General features: G+C 45.4%; 1 protein-coding gene across 3 annotated transcripts in view; it reads right to left on the bottom strand.

Annotated features, from left to right (window-relative positions):
- The window catches only part of RCOR1 (REST corepressor 1), a 127,205-nt gene that overhangs the window by 4,471 nt on the left and 102,087 nt on the right, over positions 1-20,647 (bottom strand). For all 3 annotated transcript variants that reach the window (XM_053224964.1, XM_053224963.1, XM_027066684.2), the window contains 7 exons: positions 18,069-18,230; positions 17,241-17,359; positions 14,095-14,173; positions 11,028-11,222; positions 4,160-4,237; positions 3,609-3,666; positions 2,866-3,095 (listed from right to left, as the gene is read on the bottom strand). In XM_053224964.1, coding sequence (XP_053080939.1) covers positions 2,866-3,095; positions 3,609-3,666; positions 4,160-4,237; positions 11,028-11,222; positions 14,095-14,173; positions 17,241-17,359; positions 18,069-18,230 — 921 coding nt within the window. The remainder of the gene's footprint in view (positions 1-2,865; positions 3,096-3,608; positions 3,667-4,159; positions 4,238-11,027; positions 11,223-14,094; positions 14,174-17,240; positions 17,360-18,068; positions 18,231-20,647) is intronic.

Here is a 20,647-nt window from a genome sequence, read left to right as displayed (position 1 = left end):
AACCAACAGCCCCTGGCCCCTGCGGGGACGCGGGGACACACGGGAGAGTGAAGGCGGCAGGGTCCTCTATAAAAGCCTCAAAGGCATTTCTTAACTGCACTCCCAAGTGTCCCAAGTATCTTACTCAGTGCTCACTGCTACCCTCATGATGTCCTTTTTTTAAAAACGTTGAAAAATTTTTTTAGGTTTATTTATTTTGAGAGAGAGAGAGAGAGAGAGAGAGAGAGAGAGAGCGCACGCGCAGGGGGGAGGGGCAGAGAGTGACAAAGGACTGCAGGCAGGCTCTGCACCATCAGCACAGAGCCCAACATGGGGCTTAAAACTCATAAACCGTGAGCTCAGGACCTGCGCCCAAACCAGGCAGGCGTCAGACGCTTAACCGACTGAGCCACCCAGGTGCCCCTTGATGCCCTACTCCTGGGGGAACCACTGGGCTATAAACCCCAATCTGAAAACAGCTGTTCCTTCAATTGACACCGTAACTGATGAGAACAGTTGGCCGGGTCAGGGGCTTTGTGTTCATTCTGTAACTGTGAGTGAGACTCTACCTCCAAGCCGGTCATGGTCCGCATCCCCTCACCCGGACACACATCCACCCCTCGCCGGGAACGGCATCCTTGTCCACCTCAGAGAACTCGGAATCTCAAAAGCTCAAAACCCTTGGGCCGCCTGCCCTTTCTCAGCCCCGAAGGAAACAGCCTACAGCTAACAGTTACGTTACTAGAACTTCTGGCAGTTCGCAAGGCCTCCTCCCTCTTTGTGCCGCATAACACATAAATCTGAGGGCAGAAGGGGCGGGCAGGACGCCAGCAGACATCTCTCTTAGCTGCTGGATTCCACAGGATACACAAGAATGAGGAGGCCAATTTCTGGGCACTGACTGCACAATTAACCAGGGCTCTTACCAGTCCCCCCGGGACACAGAACAGGAGCTGGTCCTTACAGATTCATTTCCTTTTGCAAACTAACGTATGGAGAACAGAAAAGCAGGGCGGTGGAACGGGAAAGCGGGTACTACAGGGGGCATAAAAGGGACCAAAAAAAAGGAAATGAACTGTGGGGGGAGGGGGTGGAAATGGCTGAAGAGGGTGAGAATGTTTACAGACAAGATAAATGCTGTCCGCTAAGGACAAGTCAGGCGATGCCGCCAGTTCTGCGGAGAAGGCTGGGGAAACAGATGCGTGGAACATGGACCACCAAGGCAAAGCAAAGGCATGCCTGTGGTGGGAGGCCAGTCGTGACTGGGCCAATGCTACCACAGAGCGGGCAGAGAACGACCGGGCTATTTTCATGTGCGATCAACGTGGTAAGTGGGCCGTGAAGAATGGCCTTCTGGACTTTTCCAGAAAAAAAAGTAACTGTGAGTGAATGAAGCCGACATAAGAAAAGAAAGGAAAGCATATGCACAAGAACTGAGAGCCTGTCCCGTTGGTGGTGACCCTTGGTCCCAAATTTATGACCGTATTTTTAGGCTTACCCCTGCCAACACCTGCTTTGATAAAATCTGGAGAGTTTCCTATGATTTCTGCTTCCTGGCTCTAAAGCTGGAGAACATACATGGAAGAAAGCTTTCATTCCGGCAAATTCTAATGTTCCTTCCTTCATAATTCTCATCTTCTCAATGCTTCCTAAATTGAGTCCAGGACTTCAGAGAGGTTAATCTGTTGCTAAAGGGGCAACAAGCACCGGGACAAACATCACTGCTGAGAGATAAAAACTTCCGCTTGTAAGCCGTTATGTTCCGGGGTCTCAGGCTCGGGGGAACCACTCACATTGTTAGTAATACGAATTTTGCTATAAATGTTATCGACAGTCCAAAGATTTTCTGGCACAAAGCTCTAAAGAGCCCAACCCGCTGGGTGCGTCACGTTGGGCGGGGGGTCTCCCTCGTGAGGCACTCTGTGCTCGGCTCAAGAGGGGGTCTCTGGGCTGCTTCTACAGCCAGACCCTTGGAGCAAAGGGGGAGAACAGACAGTACTAACTAGGTAATTTCAAATCACTCCCGCATGGTTTGGGGGAGCCTCTGATGAGAAGATTTTCCCGGAAAGCTCAACTAATCCTTAAAATTCCGTGTCTGTGAACAAACTCACACCAAAGCGATTGGCAATTAACTCTTACCTCTGCCCGGCCCCGTCCTCCTCCTCTCTGTGGGAGTGGGGGTAAATACGTGGCAGGGCAGGCCAGGCTGGACGGGGAAGTGGCAGGTGACCCCGTCACAGGAAGCAGGGAGGTAGCAGATGGGTCTGTGCAGCCTCGGTAACCTCGTGCCTAATCTCTGCTGAGTAGGCGATGAAATCGGTATAGCTAACCTGGAGATTGCCAGAATGTCGGCCACCAGCCTGGAAGCTCCGGCCAAACACAGGACCCAGAACTGTCTCCATCAATACTTCAACCTGTTAGCCCCGACAGCATCAAAGCCTGGACGACTTGGGACAGCAGAGACGGACGCAGGAGCTCCTGGCTGGCTAGCCAAGCCGATTCACCAGTAAGGTCATTAACCTCCCACTGAGATGACAACACATTTTCGAGACCGAGCTTCACCGACACTGCTCACGGCACTTCCAACTTACCGTTTTATGGCTGAGTTCTTACAGGACCTAAGGAAACTTTGGTAATGTGCAATATTTTGTGGCTGGAGAAAACCAGGATGGAACTAGGAATCTGTACAGGAATTAAAATGTGAGCAATATACCTAGTGACCAAAACTAACTGGTGTCAACACACATATTAAGGTTTTTATAGGTAAAAGTCAAGTCACTGACAGAGCTGAGAGCTAAAAATATTTCTCCAGCTGAGAAAGGCCATCAAAGAAGAAACTGAATATGGAGCATGAACCTGGCAGAGATCCTACTGTTTCAGATTTACCTCGTCTTCCTCTTCAGGCATCTTGATAGAATTATCTGGGGACTTGATAGGTTTCTGGCTACTGGGCCCATTGGTCTCTTCCTTCCCATGTTCTGCCTCCCATTCTTGTAAAACTTCATCTATGTTGAAGCGGCGTCGATAGTTTACAAAAAAATTTTTCACTTGTACCACTGATTTGTTCCCAATCACATCTGAGATCGCCTGAAAATCTCGGCCGTATTTCCTGATGGCTAAAGATGTAAGAGAGCACTGTTTTTCAATACAGGATAAAAACAACTTTTAAAACCCCACACAACTGAGACTTACCCCCCTTCCTTTAGATCCAGATAAGAAAACACATGGAGCTTTTAACTGCAGGCACGATCTTAATGTATTATACAGTGGAAAAAGCAGCAACCTAGATCTGTTTCGTAGATGACTGATCCAAGAAGGCCAGTATGACCCTGTCATCCAGAAACCTGCACCTCCAGTCACGTATCCCAAGACGACTGATGTCACCCAGCCGGCACCCGGTGGACTTTGTGCATTCTTTTCCGGGTCCCTAGGACTAGAAGAGCTCCAACCATAAAACTCTTAACATTCAGTCTGCTGCTTTCAGGATTTTATACTTTCTGACCATTCAGAACCCGACACACTCCTAAGAGCGTGTTTCAACACAAGTGGTGCCACGGGAGTGGGGTGGGGCATGACTCTTCCTAAAGGCACCTACGGCCCCAAGCCCCTTACTAGGAGGACCCCCGTACCTTGTACTGCGAGAAGCTGCTCTTCCGTGGTCCAACGTGCGTTACACTTCTGAGCGACCTGCACACCCAGAGAAGCCGTATGAGCATAACGCAGTTACAGGCGAGGGCATCCTCGTCAGACTTAATGAACCTTAATTTTTTCTTACAATTTCTCAGAATACCGGAATTCAACGTCAATTGGGTTTATAAAGATTGTGTCTATAACTTTCTTTCTATGGGATGTATACTGGAGATACATTATAGAGATATTAAATTCTTTTTTTTTTAATGCTTATTTATTTTTGAGAGAAAGAGAGAGAGAGAGAGAGAGAGAGAGACAGAGAGAGACAGAGGGAGAGGGAGGACGGGAAGGAGGGAGACAGAGAATCCAAAGCAGGCTGAGCTGTCAGCAGAAAACTGGATGCGGGGCTTGAACCCATGAACCGGGAGACCATGACCTGAGCGCAAGTCCGAAGCTCCACTGACTGAGACCCCCAGGCGCCCCAATAGTAAACTCGTAAACACATGAAACTTGAGTATGACTTCTAAGGTGATGGTCAATATAGTCCTACCTCTGGAAGCCGATACGGTTCTATTCCACCGTCAAGTTTTTCTTTAAGAGCACTGTTCGTCTGTTTAATATTCTGAATCTGAAAGAAAGGAAATTTTTAAATTTTAAAAATGAACAACTTTTGTAAAGGTATGAAAAGAAAACAGAACTAAAAAAAAAAAATAAGAGAAAAAACCAAGAGCAAAGAAGTTCCTAATCTGTATGGTAACCAAAATTCGAGGTCGCTATAGTATCCCTTCAGAGCATCTACCGAGATTCTTTAACGGACTTGCTTAGGGCAGCAGACAAGGGACAACAGGAAGGAGGGCATGGTGGCTAAAAGGCTCCTGCGTGCCCAGCCCTAATTCACAACTTGAGAACATGTTACCCCGAGCGGCGGAACCCACATCTGAAGCCTGACACACAAGACCAGGCGACGCCTGGCTTCCCGCCACGCGGACCGAGCGGAAGCAGCTGAGAGGCAGTGCTCTGCAGGCCGGCAGGTGCACCTCCTGGGGCCCGGCGCGGTCCGCCCAGGCACCCCCTGCGCAGGAGCCCGCAGGGCGGCCTTCTTTAACGAGGAGAAAGCAGAAAGCAGAGTGTTACCTTCCCACAGCCTAATTTTGGCCAACTGTAATTCTTCACTTTCTCACAAATTAGATCTTTTCCACGTGACCGTATTGCTTCGACGCACCTAATCTTTCACTGCCTCTAAATAATCGAAAGAAAGACATGAACAACGCCAACCACTGAATCGATCCACCGGACAATCCGCTGGACTTGCGCACGGACTCCTGAAGGAGCTGGGCCTGGGAACGGGCTCCCTCTCAGCTCCACGTGCAGGGGTACCTCCGTGCCAAGGACCAGGGGGGCATGAACCCTGGGGTTTTTCATTTCTAAATAATCCCATGGGCAAAAAAGCAAGCAAGGGGGGGATCAGATTCATTTTCCCAAATAAAACATCAGAGACACTCCGGAGCAGAAGGTGCCCTCAAAAGCAGCAACCTTATTAAGGCAAACGAAGAAAAAGCAGGACTTTGAGAGGTGGGGGATGGTGGTGAAGGACACAGCCTCACAGACCCTTTAATAATTCTCTCCTCCTTGAACAATCTTTTCCTACTTAGACTCAAATTTCATTTTCAAGTACTTACACTTCACAGAATTCCAATTTTGCATTTCCTTTCCTGGGTTCACTTCTTCTGAAAGGTTTAAAGGGGGGTGGAGATGTACAGGGGACTGGCGGCCCCGTGAGTAGGACCAGCACTCTAGGGACGAGGAAGTGACCCTGTTTGCCACTAGTAAGGGCCTTAAAGCCTGCCAGACACACGGCCCACGCCAAGTGAGAACACAGAGACAACTGAAAAGAAAAATAAAGGAAATGTGCATAAAATCTGCTCTGTAGTAAAACCAAAACTGAAGACCTTGGTTTTCTGAAATTTGCTTTAGTTTATTTTTGAAAAGGTACAAGTCAGAAGAAAATAAACTGGTACCAGAAACTCACCCACAGTAAGCTCTTGGGAAAGTAACATCCAATTCTCAGACCGGCACCGTGTCACAGAACGCTCTCTGACGCGACGTCATGCTGAAGCCGTGCCATCTGACACGACGGCCACCGCCCGCAGCTTGCTACTAAGCACCTGATATGTGGCTGATGCAGCTAAGGAACTGAACTTCTCATTTCTTCTACTTTAATCCAAACTTAAATGTAAATAACCACACGTGGCTACTGGCTACCCCGTCTAACAGCACGGTCTTAAGACTCCTGCCCAGAGCTCTCAGGTACCAACCACCCATAAAATGCTGCAAGGGCATGTTCAAGGCTATGTTCATAATTCAAGGTTATATTCAGTGACATAAACTTGTGACAGAGAATTAACAAATTCTCAAAAGAATCAGCTATCCAGAATACTACATGCCTCCCAGCATTCCGCTTACTATATCGTTCTATTCATTCTGCCTGGTTGTTTACACAGGTAAGAAATGGGGTATATATTGCATTGTGAGTAAGTAATACACATTTCCTAAGGAGACCAACCTATTCACCACATGCATTTTCTCTCTGAAATTGATAAAGAAGCAGAGATTACGTAAGTGACTATACAGAATACTTGCAAATTCTGAACTAAAAGTTAGCTCTAAATTCTCATTAACCTTCACCTCTCTTCCTAATGCATTTTCCTTATTAGAAATACTCAGTGTTTATGAATAAGAACAGGGTTTGGTTACCATCATGCCAACTGGAAAGGAAGCCAGAGTGGCAACAAGCTGGATAAAAAATAGGATATAAAGGGGCGCCTGGGTGGTTCAGTCGGTTGAACGTCTGACTTTGGCTCAGGTCATGATCTCAAGGCTTGTAAGTTCCAGCCCCACGTCTGGCTCTGTGCTGACAGCTGGGTGCCTGGAGTCTGCTTCAGATTCTGTGTCCCTCTCTCTCGGCCCCTCCCCTGCTCGTGCTCTGCCTCTCTGTCTCAAAAATAAACAGTAAATTTATTTATTTATTTTTTAATTTATTTTTTATTAAAAAAAATTTTTTTTTAACATTTATTCATTTTTTGGGAGACAGAGAGACAGCACAAGCAGGGGAGGGACAGAGAGAGGGGGAGACCCAGAATCCCAAGCAAGCTCCAGGCTCTGAGCTATCAGCACAGAGCCTGATGTGGGTCTTGAACTCATGAAACGTGAGCTCATGTCCTGAGCCAAAGTCAGACGCTTAACCGACTGAGCCACCCAGGCGCCCGTAAATTTTTTTTTAATAAAATTTAAAAAGAAAAAATTTTTAAACATTAAAAAATTTTAAAGTGACCAGCACTTAAAGAAAAAAACAAAAGAGCAGTCAAGTTCGCCTGGTGCCTTACCTAGCGACTTTTTTTTTCCTACTTTCCTGTGTGACCCTTTCATTCTCTACTCAGAAAGACCCAGCGCAACAGGCACTGGCTGCCGGCTAATCTAAGAGCCGTCTGCCCCTAGCCCCCTTCTGGCATCTTCGACAGAGGCTGGTGGTCCTCCTCGGGGCTAGGAGGAGCCGTTTTGCAAAGATGCAGCACACAGGGAGGACAGGAGTTCCCGAGAATGTAAAAGCTTTTCCTGCTGGAAGGACGGGAGGGTCGGCCCCGCCTCCGGCCCCTCTCCATCGGCCCCCAGTGCAGACTCGAAGGCCACAAAATGGCTTTGGAAGCTTCCAACGGGAGCCAACAAGCGAGATGAAAAGCAGGTTACGCTAAGAATGGTGGAGGAGAAAATGCAAAAGAATCCGGGTCTGTCACAACACCGTGAACAAACGGACTAATGCCCGGAGCCACCGATGCTGGGATTTCTTGCTATTTGATAAAAATAAATCCTCAATTGTTTAAGCTGCTATCAGTCAGGTTTTCTGCTATTTTCATGGGAACCCTTCCCTGGGACACCACCACATGTGGAAGCATCCAGATAAAATGGCCATTTGTGAGTCGACAAGTGCACTCGGCAGCAACCCCGACAGGCTGTGAGAGGGGCAGGCGACCTGTCTCCTCTGTTAGCGATGAACTGAAGCCCCTCTATTCCACGTGATTCTCAGTAGCTACTTTCAAATAAAAAAGTCCTGCTCCTGACTCTGGCCGTGAAACCAAAGACAGTTCTATCTATTGTACTGCGAAGTCAGTAACACCTGCGTGCAAGAAGGGCCTCATTTTCTCTGCTCAAAAGATTAACATCGACCAGTGAGCGTCAGGAGTCCGCTCGGCACAGGGGGAGACAGTCCCCTCCAGGAGGAAGGAGGACGAAGATGCGGGTGGGGGCTCCGGGCCCCGTTCAGAGAGCCCCTCCAGCACAAACAGAGCTTAAAACACTCCCTCTCTCGCTCGCTCGCTCTCGCTCTCTCTCTCTCTCTCTCGCAGCCCTCAGACAGCCTGTAAGATCAGGCAGGCAAGGATTAATCTCCTCATTTGAAAAGAGGCCCAGAAAGATTAAGTGACTCTCCCAAGATTAGGGTGCAACTGTGCCAGCAGCCAAGCCTAGGAGCCAATCCTCTGACTGCTCGGGGAACACCTGGTCCTGCTGTGAGCTGTCCCCGGCCCCGAGCTGCCAGACCAGGGCACAGACCCCTCCTCTCATCTGGAAAGGACTGCCAGCCTCCAGTTTAACCTTCTAAGGAACCAACAAATCAACAAATCAAAAGCAGCAAAAACTACAAGTAAACCATCAGTCCACAATTTGCCTCAAATTCCAGAGACAGAAGGATGGGGGAGGGGCAGGGCACTAATGAAGGGACAAGAGTCAGCTGGCTACTCCCCTGAATTTGCAGTTTCAATGTACCGCGTAATGATGAGCCGTTCCCCATACCAGGGCAAATAATCAGAAAAGGATTATCATAAAGTAGCAAATATCCAGGGAGAACTCTGACAAAGCCCCAAACACAGTGGCGGCAGAACACGGAGAGAATGACAGATCTGTGCTGCTAGGGGAGGGATCACGTTCACGAATCACAGGGGTGGCTGTCTAGTTTAATGTTAATTCTCTATTTTGATCTAGAGATTCAATACAATTCCAATAAAAATTCTAGCAGAATTATTTTTCTGGACACCAAGAAGGTGAACCTACATTTTCTATGGAAACACAAAGGGCCAGGAGAGACAATCTTGGAGGACCTATCACCTGGCCCAGACACTCAGGTTTGTAAGGCCCCTGTAATTGAGGCAGGATGGTGCCAGTGAAGACGGACAAACACACCAAAGTCACAACAGACCATACACATACAGACGCTGCATTTGAAACAAAGATCCCCATCACTGCAGTGGGAAAAGGATCGTTTTTGTTTTCGTTTTTTTCCCAATAAACAGCCCTGTTAACCAGATAGCCACGTGAAAAACAAAATGAATATCCACCCTATATGTAACAGCATACACAGAAAAACATTTCCAGATAGACGGAAGATCAAAATGTAAAGGCAAACAACACTTAAGACAGCATGGGAGAATATCTTCATACTCTTAGTAAAGGTTCTTACCAAAACTGAAAAGAGCACTAACTACAAAAGAAAAGAATGAGAAACTAGACTATCTTAAAATTAAGAACTTCTGTTCATCAAAAGGTGAGCCTCAGAATGGGAAAGGGGAAGTAATTTTGACCCACCCCCGGCGGGGGGGAGGGCGGTAATACTTTGGCAAGGCCTGACGACATTTCTGTTGTCACACCTGATGGGGCAAGGTCACAACCGCTGGCATCTAGAGGCCAGAGATGCTGCTTAACATCTCACAATGCACAGGACACTCACAACAAGGAATTCTCCGGGCCCAAATGTCAACAGTGCAACAGTTAGTAAGCCCTAATGCAGGCCAACCAAACCTCACATAAATTGGCAGCCCACCGTGGAAAACTGTTTGGCACTATTCTAGAAAATGCTGGACACAGGCATACTCTGTAATTCCACTCTTAGGTGTACATGCAACAGAGATGCATACATAATACAGCAAGAGTCAAAGAAACATCCACGTCGGCATTAACTGGTCAACGGCCCCAAACAGGAAGCAACCCAAATGTCTAGTAATGGTACAGTGGATAAGTTTTAGGATATTTACACAACGAGAAAGGACGACCTGGATGGATCTCATATGTTGAACGATGCTGGGCATAAAAGAAACTACATCATATGACTTTGTTTATATAAAATCCAAAATGAATAAAAATAATGTCTGGTTTATTTTTTTATTTTATTTTTTTTTTAAACAAACTGCTTTTTTTTTTAAATTTTTTTTTTTCAACATTTTATTTATTTTTGGGACAGAGAGAGACAGAGCATGAACGGGGGAGGGGCAGAGAGAGAGGGAAACACAGAATCGGAAACAGGCTCCAGGCTCTGAGCCATCAGCCCAGAGCCCAATGCAGGGCTCGAACTCACGGACCGCGAGATCGTGACCTGGCTGAAGTCGGACGCTTAACCGACTGCGCCACCCAGGCGCCCCATAAATAATGTCTGGTTTAAAACGTCAGACCAGTGGCCACCAACTGGAAGGAGGTGGGTAATGAGTGAGATGGGCACTAGTGAAGCCTGGGAGGCAAGGCTGAGTCCCCTCGGGGCAGCAACTAAAATGGGAAATGAGGGGCAGCTGGGTGGCTCAGTCGGTTAAGCGTCCGACTTCGGCTCAGGTCATGATCTCACCGTTCATGAGTTGGAGCCCCGCGTCGGGCTGTGTGCTGACAGCTCGGAGCCTGGAGCCTGTTTCAGAGTCTGTGTCTCCCTCTCTCTGCCCCTCCCCTGCTCACTCTTGTTTCCCTCTCAAAAAAATGTAAGTAAATAAATAAACATAAAAAAAATGTAATAAAAGGGGACATGAATGGGGCTTGGGAGGCTGCAGTTAATCTCTTGATCCAGATGGTGGCCGTGTGGTGGGTGTGTTCACACTATGAAAATTCACCCAGACACATATACACACTGTGTGTGTGTGTGTGTGTGTGTGTGTGTGTGTGTGTGTATTAAAGATATACATATATACCTTTAGTTTCAAAGCCAATTTAAGAAACATCAATGTGGGCATGCCTGGGCGGCTCAGTCAGTTAAGTGACTTCAGCTCAGGTCACGATCTCACTGTTCCTGAGTTTAAGCCCCATGTCAGGCTCTGTGCTGACCACTCAGGGTCTGGCGCCTGATTCAGATTCTATGTCTGTCTCCCTCTCTCTCTCTGGCCCTTCCCTGCTCACTTGCTCGCTCTCTCTTTCTCTCTCTCTCAAAAATGAATAAGCATTAAAAAAAAATAAAAAAATTTAAAAAAGAAAGAAATATCAATGGATCAGTACCTAAGTCTTCGGTCCAGTTCCTTAGAAATAAAATGCCCTTCAGAGGCTTGTGGAAAGAGGACACTCAGGTGTGAGGAACACACAGGGACCCCTGAGCGTCAGTGAGCCCCGACCCGCGGTACCTGCCGCTTGATGGAGACCAACTCCATGTCTAGCTGCCTTAGCACCGTGGTGGCCGCAGTGGCGTTGGCAGAAACAGCCTCCACGTCTTCTTGAGAAAGAAACATTCCTTTCGGAGGTTTCCTTTTTGCTCGATTTTTAGCTTGCGTACTATGTTTCTCCTTTTTGATCTGAGGAACTGTCTCCGTAGGGGGCACCTGCATGGTACACAGATTTGAAAAATGAGAGTCCAAAACATGAAAATGCCAGATGAACAGTAATACGCCTACTTTCCTAACGTGGCTCTAAACAATCTGACAAATACCATGCCGTATCGTAATTACCATTGACAAACTAACAGGCAGTTAACAGAAACACTGGCCATTGAATGTTGGCTGAACACTTCTAAGTAAAATCCACTGCCCTCCTATATAAACACAACCTTTTTCTATCACTCTGAGACTCTGGCAAGAAGCGTTCTGAGCTTCCTGCAGTAATACAGGAAGAAAAGAGATCTGTCTTCTCTTCTGGTGTGCTTTGTGTATGTGAATGGTGAGCTCCTTTATCCTAACAGTTCTTGGCCAAACAGATGGACTTAGGGCCACAGAAAGATAAAAGGAAAAAATGATTCAGCACATACATAAAACCCATTTAAATTCTTTAACTCTATACGGAAGTTTATAAAAAAATATAAACTTCCACATGTAACTATGACTGTTTTTCATATACCCTCCTTTTGGATGACACTTAACTTTTAGGGCAACTGTATAATTTGCTTCAAGAACATATGCTGTCGTTTGATAATGCATGACTGCTGCTCATTTTTTTAAGTGCTTTCTCTAAAACTGAAACGTTTGGAAATGAAATGCAGTAAAATCTTGGCAAGGAAAGGATACTGTCCTGATAACAATTTTAAGAAGTTTTTGTAACAGTTCATAATCTCATCTTGTTAGTGTATTAACATTTGCTGATGAAGCTGAGAATATGTGCAGGTTTTCTGCTTCCTATCTTAAAACACTGACATAAATCGACCCTGCAGACTACGACGGTACCAGTACATTCTTGAACAGGTGGTAACAGACAGTACATAAAAATGTTAGTAGGCAATAAACTACATCTCGTCTGTAACAGCTCTATGCTGTTTAGCAGAGATCACCTACTGACCACGTGCCTGTTTTCACAACATTTTAGTACAGAAAGAAACTTAAGATGTAAGTCATTTTTCTCTTTTAACCAGGAATCGTGCCTCATTAAGACTTAACGGAAGTTAGATCAAGCCTTTCCCCTTTCATTTAAAATGTGCCCCTGAAGAAGCTAATAGATAATGATGTATCAAGACAAAGCTTCTTAACTGTAGGTACAATTTGATTTCCCAAAGAATCTAACTTAGCTAACCCTTAAAATGATCTTGTTATTTGGGCATTCGTATAAACCTAGCTGGAGTGCCATTCAGAAAGAATTATCAGTTTTCAGTTTGGTGACACATAGCCTACCAAATGAAGCCTTAAAAATGTAACTAGAAGACTTTGACCCAACAATTCAACTTCCAGAAATTTGTTCCAGTGGAAAAAATTAAGTGAACCAATATTTAATAATGAGACCAGCATTTCAGCATTGTTTATAACAGCAAAAAGCACGGGGGGAAACTGATAAAAAAGCCCTAAGATTGCTTAACTGAACTATGAAAGATGTGTAGGATAAAATAACATGCTAATAACAGCTATGTACACAAAATGTATTTGACATAAAAACATGTTCAAGAAAGGCCAAATTTAAAAGGTTTCAGAAATGATAATATTGAGATCCCATTTTATGTTTTTAAAAAAGCAAGTATAGAGTCATAAGTGTGTATAATGGCATATACATTTCATGGAGTCATCTGGAAAGAGTCACCAAAATGTTAGCGGTGATTAAGGGTGACAATATCATCATTTTCTTTTTCCCCTTTTTGTTTAGCTGGATCTCCTACTTTGCCTACAAAAAGCACGTATGTTTGACGCGATTGTAAAGTTTAGGTGTGCCTGGACCCTTTTGTGTTTCCATGCCGAAGAACAGCTCTTCTCCTACTTCGGAACCTTCCAAGATCGAGAACTTTTTGAGGTTTTACTGAAGCTGCAGGTACAGACTCTCTTCAGAAAAGCACTTCTACCAACTTATATATAAAAGTCATAACCACGCTGGGATCCAACACGCCAGCCTGAACTGGGGCCGATGGACTAAGGGGCCCTTCCTTCCAGGGACTGTAGTGCTATCCTCCCTGCAAGGGCTCTGCCGCAGGGGATGCCTGTTGTGGGGGCTTTCCAGTCTGTGCCAAGGAGCCCCGGGTTTCCCTGGGGGGCCCTCAGGGATCCCACATAGGCCTTATTCAATTTTTATGAATGGGCAAAATAACCTAAGACTGCAACCCATTTCAAAAGGCTTAATAAGATCATCCAGACACCCCATCGTTCTCAGTGAAAAGTTCACAATAAAGAAATGTCATAAATATACACAGAAAAAAAGTTATATACAACTGTAGGAATTCATGGGCCTCTCGAATCTTCTGACATAATGATTTTTAAGATGTGAAAGATTAAAAATTCCCCATGTGTGAGGCTCGCTGCTGTAGGACCTACGCTGCTGTTTCTGAGTAACGGGAAAACTTGCCCTGAGTCCCTGCTAGCCCTCTGCAGTGCACTCATGACCCAGCTCATGACCCCACTGTGCAGGCCCCTGCGCCGGCCATCGAGAGGACATCCCGAAGGCTGAGAGGAGGAACCAAGCCCTCACCTGGTCCTCACCAGTACCACGCCCACACTCGTTAACTACTGGGCTGATGGCCTGGGAAAGAAGGCAGTGAGGACGGCTGCCCAATGAGGACAAACTCGTTACTCAGTAATGCTATCGCTTGCTTTCGGGCTTCCTTTATTCCTGTTTCTTGGCAAACAAAATTCTAAAGTCTATACAGCAAAGTTAGTATTGTTTAAAAAGTCATTATCATGACGCCTTGTACATAACAATAAATATATTAAATAGAATAAGTAAGAGGAATGTTTTACGTATGGTACTAATAAAATTTATTTGCCTAAACAATACTAGGGAAAAAAATACCTCCTTTTTGCTTTCCTTGTTTTGATCAATCTCAATGTCAATGGGGTTATTTCCATTTGTTTCTTCCAGTTCATCCTCACTGGAAGGCAAGAACAAGTTACTGAAAGACTATTTGGTACTAATTCTATTTAATATACAAATATAAGCAATAAATTGATTTAATGACAGATTTAATACAAAATCAGTATGTTTTCAGATTGCCGAGATAAACATTTTTACAATTCAAATAAATTAAAACCAACTCCTAGTTCTCTTACTCTAAATGATTAAAACAACAACAACAACAACAACCTACTGAAATAGATTTTTAACTTCTGGATCAGGTCTAGAACATTGTTGCTTCATATTTGTAAAATGTTTCTTCTCAACTCTCAACTAAAAAGATCAAATTTAAGGCATTTATGTAACTGCCCCGTAATCATCTGTGCCCCGTAATCCACTTGTTCTCTCGCTCTCTCAATAAATAAATAAATTAAATAAACACAATCATTACATGTAACTGAGAAATTACTCAAAAATGAAGTCCCCATGCGCTGGGAACAAATCCCCAAAAAGTGAAACTCCACTTCAAGTCCCAAGTACACACTCATGACTCAATCCAAGCGCCAGAAGGGGGAGAGCCTTTTGGCTCTGGATAAACTGAGATTTTACATTAGGTTAATTTTAAAAAGAACATTCACATTGACATGGTACTCCAAATGCCTTTCTTTATAGCCTTCCACGTGTTATTATTTTTTTAAAAGAGCTCCATAGTAGAGCCTTTACTTTGAAAAGTAAGAAAACTGAGGATCACAGAAGCCGAGCACAGCTTGCCCCAGTTTCCCCCCAGTTACATCCAGTTCATCGTCCCACCGTCTCAGGATCCGGCCCAGATGGCCGTGCTACCTTCCTGTGCTGAGTTCTGGCCCAGGAGAGAGAGTTCAAAAGGAGAGTGAGCCAGGGCGGAGGGACCTCTCTCGTCCCTGTTGTCACTTCCACCAATCCCTCAGGTGCTAGCGCCCCGGTCTGCACAGGTGCTCAAGGGCTCAGGCTCCCCACCGGGGGCTGGGGGAGGGTGGGGGGGGGGGCGGTGCGGGGGACAGGTGCTCTCAGGGTTGGTGCACAGAGAAGCACCGGGGAGCGGAGCCTGTGGTGAGGGTGGGGCAGTAGATGCTCTTACCGTTTCATACTCGGGGGACAACAAACCCCAACCTATTCTTTTATTTAACTCTAATTTCAGGGTTAGCAGAGTACAGCTGTCTGTAGTACAAGACTTTGTTTATAAAAAGTAAATGAGTCCTAACGTACAATGGAAATAAATATTTTTAATCAAAAGTTATTGGAACATAAAAACAAATGCATTAGCATTTGCCACTTTTCTTTGATTACTAAGAGCACTAAACCAAAAACAGACCCACTAGTATATATGCTGCAGACCACACAGCATCCAGACGTATCAAGGTCAACACTTTTACAGACTCTTACAGCTGGAGAGTGCTCGGCAGACGTTCCCACCATTGCCCCACTTTACAGCTGGGCCCACGATGTGAATTCTCCAGAAGTCATACTACCACTTTGTTCCCACGATATCCTATTTAAAATCATAAAATACCCTCCTGAGATGGGGCCATGGAGATCAGATAGTCTCTCTCCCTTCACTTCATTTGGATTATTAGTTAAAAAAAATAACATTTTGGGGGCGCCTGGGTGGCTCAGTCGGTTGAGTGTCCGACTTTGGCTCAGATCATGATCTCGCGGTCCGGGAGTTCGAGCCCCGCGTCAGGCTCTGTGCTGACAGCTCAGAGCCTGGAACCTGCTTCGGATTCTGTGTCTCCCTCTCTCTCTGCCCCTCCCCCGTTCACGACCTGTCTCTGTCTCTGTCTCTCTCAAAAATAAACAAACATTAAAAAAAATTTAAAAATAACATTACAGGAGCATCTGGGTGGCTCAGTCATTTGAGCGTCAGACTTTGGCTCAGGTCATGGTCTCACAGTTTGTGAGTTTGAGCCCCACGTCGGGCTCTCTGCTGTCAGCGCAGAGCCTGCTTCAGATCCTCTGTCCCCAACTCTCCCTGTCCCTCCCCCACTTGTTCTCTCGCTCTCTCAATAAATAAATAAATTAAAAAAATTAAAAAAACAGCATTACAGAAAACGTGGAAAACAAATTTCAAAAAGCCACCAACCTAACACAAAAACCACTATGTCCACTTGCTGCCTTCTAGACTGTGAGCAGCTTCATTTTAGAGTTGAGGAGGCGGAGGCTCGGGGAAGAGGCGTGTGGCACTGACCCCGCACGTGAGTTCACACCACCTCTGGAGTGAGACTCCAACCTGCCTCTGCGCGTGAGCACAGGGCCGCCCCCTGCTCTGCGCCATCTGGCGGAAGTGTTGGCTCGGATGTATCCTACTCACCAAGCTATCCCTATAGCTGGTTTCCTTAGGAAGAAGAATCACAGAATGTTTCCCTCCCTCTCACACACAAAATAGATGGTCAAGAAAGGGATTAGGGAAATCTAAACTGTACTGTCATCTTTTAACACACCAGACATAAAAACGTGGCAAACAAATCTTGTGTAAGTATACCCAAAAAAATTCTACCTAGGCAATAATAGATTTCCTTCTTATTAAAAGGAGACACCCTTCAGCGGTATGAAAGAGTATGTGGAAAAGTTTGTTCATTTAAACTGGAAGTTTCTTGGGGCGCCTGGGTGGCTCAGTCGGTTAAGCGGCCGACTTCGGCTCAGGTCATGATCTCACAGTTCGTGGGTTCGAGCCCCGCGTCGGGCTCTGTGCTGACAGCTCGCAGCCTAGAGCCTGCTTCGGATTCTGTGTCTCCCTCTCTCTCTGACCCTCCCCCCGTTCACGCTCTGTCTCTGTCTCTCGGAAATAAATGTCTAAAAAAAAAAATTGAAAAATAAAGAAATAAGGCGGAAGTTTACTGAATGCAGGAAGAAGAGAGTGGTAAGAAACGAATACCCAAAGAACGGTGGGCTCACGCGTTAATGATACAGCTCACGAACGTTACTGAAGAATATTTGTGTACATCTGGCTCCACCAGGAAGGCATTTGGGGAACTCCCTTTCCTTTGGGCACCGACCGCCTCTTAGAAATTCTAGTGACCCGAGAGATCCCCCACGCGGGGAGACACCACCTCCAGGCAGGAACTGACCTCTCCTCCCGCTCCCGCTTCTGTTTCCGAGCGTGGCGGTCCATCACACTGGTTTTAGTCCTTGTCTTCTTCCAGGAGTAGTAAAATTTCACCAGACTTGCTATAGATTTATCAGGAAGCTAAACATAAAAACTGAGTTGGTTTCGATTTAGAGCTGATGGTTACGAATCAAGTGTGCTTAGATACGGTTAATAAGGACGGTCACACACACTGAAATGTTTTAAGGCACAACCCTTTTCTCTGAGAAGAAGATTCAAGAAGAACTCTCATCGGTACATTTCCAAACTACTGCAGTGTGACTGTAAGTGAAACTCAGCCCAGGAAGGATCGCCAAAGGCAGGCTGAGACGAACCCAAGTTTTCATACACCTAAAGTGTCTAGCCTAACTCCTAGGTTATTTTTTAAAAATTCACTTCAGCACTCGTGCAACCATCCATAAAAGCTTTCCTGGTAGGAGTCCACCAAACAGCCTTCTAGAATGTAAGAGATAAGCCAACCTTCCCCAGGCAGACAGGGTTCCACGAGGCGCCACACCTCGTCAACCAACCATCAAAGACGCTTTCTATCGGATTAATGTGGGGAGTCCCAACAAGAGAGATGGGGACAGGGTGGCGGGGGGCTCGTGTTACAGCTGCTCGCAAGCTGGGAAGTGCCAGGAGATGCTTTGCTCCTGTAACTTGAAGCCTCTCATCTACCCCACGGCAAGCATGAGCCACTCTGTCCAACACGGGAATATCTCGGCTTGCGGATGACATCCCTATCTTTCAGGTATGTTGCAGGGGAGAGAGGCTGGGAAAAAAAGAAAACCCAGTGGTTTCATCTACTTACCATTTGTTGGATTCTATGAAAAGTTTTCCCATGAAAACTAAAGGCTTGCTCAAACAAGACTTTATCTTCCACAGTCCACTCATCTGGGAAGGGGGTAAAGTTGGGCAAATCAGCCAATGACTTTTCAATATTATGCTTATGCCAAAAGAGCATCCCAAGAGCCTAGAAAAATAGTATCAGTGAAATTTTAGACCAAAGACGTGAGTGAAACATTAAAATGGAAATGAGGTTGGCAAAAGAAGAGCACGCACGCCCCTGCAGCCCGGGAAACACCGCTACGCGGCTGATGCGTGCGCACTCCCGCGAGACACGCTCCACTGTGCTCACTTCTCAGATGAGAACACGGTGGCCCTGAGAATCAAGTCCTTGCCAACGGCCCAGGGCTGGTAGGTGGCAGAAGCAGTGTGGCCCTAGAATTTGTGCTCTTTATTTATTTTTGAGAGCGAGCATGCGTACAAGTGGGGAAGGGGCAGAAAGAGAGAGAGGGGGAGAGAGAGAGAATTCCAAGTGGGCCCCGCATTGTCGGCACAGAGCCCGATGTGGGGCTCGAACCCACGAACCACGAGATCATGACCTGAGCCAACACCAAGAGTCGGCTGCTTAACCGACTGAGCCACCCAGGTGCCTTTGGAATCTGTGCTCTTAAAAGCCACACTTGAATGCCTCTGTATACGAAAGGACAAAGTAATTTATAAATGCACTTAATTGTTTTGTTACTCTTTTCCTGAAAAAACTCAAATATAAAGAGGGTTTTCTTTGTTGTTTTTTTTTGTTTTGTTTTTTGGTAACCCAGAAGGGAGAAAATATTCAAATGGGTGACAAATTGGAAATGAGAGATAATTCAGCAATTTTTTTCCTGGTAACTCCCAAGTGAGACCAATCAGAATTTCGAAGACCAGAATCCTTAAAAATTCATCTAGGTATATTTAGCAATCACCTAATGACTTTTACACTTTCTAAATAGAATTAAAAACTGGTGATGTCAGACTGGCTCAGTTGGTGGGGTATGCGACTCTTGGATCTCGAGGTCGTGAGTTCGAGCCCCATGATGAATGTAGACATTACTTAAAATCTTCAGGGGCTCCTCGGTGGCTCAATCGGTTAAGCATCTGACTCTGATTTCTGCACTGATGGTGCACAGCCTGCTTGGGATTTTCTCTCATTCTCTCTCTGCCCCTCCCCTGCTTGTGCTCGTGCTCTCTCTCTCTCAAAATAAACAAACTTTAAAAATAAGTAAATAATAACAAAATCTTAAAAAGTTGGTGATGTTCTGAGCAACTTCGTGAAATTCACGAGTAGGGTTTAGAAAAAGAAAAGGGATATACCTCTTGCTTTTAAAGATTCTGGTACTATCCTATTATAACCAGCTTTTCTTTCTAACATTCTACCAAGCTGAAATAATTAAAAGTATGGCCAAGGCTACAACAAAGAATTTAAGTCTATATAACGTAACTCAGTGGTGACCTCAATCATGAGGATAAAAGCTTGCAACTTACAGGCTGTAAAATCTAGATCAATGCCAAGGAAAGCACTAATCCAAATTAATATGCTGATTTTTAAAATAGGAGTTAGAGGGGCGCCTGGGTGGCTCAGTCGGTTGAGCATCCGACTTCGGCTCAGGTCACGATCTCGCGGTCCGTGAGTTCCAGCCCCGCGTCGGGCTCTGTGCTGACTGCTCAGAGCCTGGAACCTGTTTCACATTCTGTGTCTCCCTCTCTCTCTGACCCTCCCCCGTTCATGCTCTGTCTCTGTCTCAAAAATAAATAAACGTTAAAAAAAAATTTTTTTTTAAATAATAAAATAAAATAGGAGTTAGAAATAAGCTGAAATAAGGTTATCATCAAAGGGCGCCTGGGTGGCTCAGTCAGCTAAGCATCCGACTTCGGCTCAGGTCATGATCTCGCAGTTTGTGGGTTCGAGCCCCATGTCGGGCTCTGTGCTGACGGCTCGGAGCCTGGAGCCTACTTCAGATTCTGTGTCTCCCTCTCTCTCTGCCCCTCCCCTGCCTGTGCTCTCTCTCAAAAATGAATAAACGTTAAAAAAAAAAAAAAGATCATCATCATACTTTTGGGGAAAAATTAATCTCGTAGATTTCTAATAGCTTCCAAACAATTTTTAAAAGAAAACCTTAGTCAAATATTACAACTTGGAACTGATTCAAAACAGTTAATATGAAAAGAAAACACTGTGGGTCTGAGTGAGACATGTCACTCGGAGTCAGGATAAAACCCATCACACAAATGACAAACCACATATTCAAATAGGAAAGTATTAAGCCCTAAATACTACCAACCTGCAGAAAAACAGATGCCTTTCAAATCAAAGGACCCTCTAATACTCATCTCAAGCAATAAAAAGGGGACCAGGGCCTTGTTTAATTTGCTAGTGACCACCAAAACATTGCATGGCTACTTAACACACAGAACACAATTTAACAGGTCGGCTATAAAAACCATTAAAAAAAAACATTTTTTATTAATTTTTAATTTTATTTTTTTAATTTACATCCAAATTAGTTAGCATATAGTGCAACAATGATTTCAGGAGTAGATTCCTTAGTGCCCCTTATCCGTTTAGCC

This window comes from Acinonyx jubatus, chromosome B3, assembly GCF_027475565.1.
Source record: "Acinonyx jubatus isolate Ajub_Pintada_27869175 chromosome B3, VMU_Ajub_asm_v1.0, whole genome shotgun sequence".
NCBI lineage: Eukaryota > Metazoa > Chordata > Mammalia > Carnivora > Felidae > Acinonyx > Acinonyx jubatus.
Note: the sequence above shows the minus strand (reverse complement) of the source record. Positions and strands in the feature narration are given on the sequence as shown.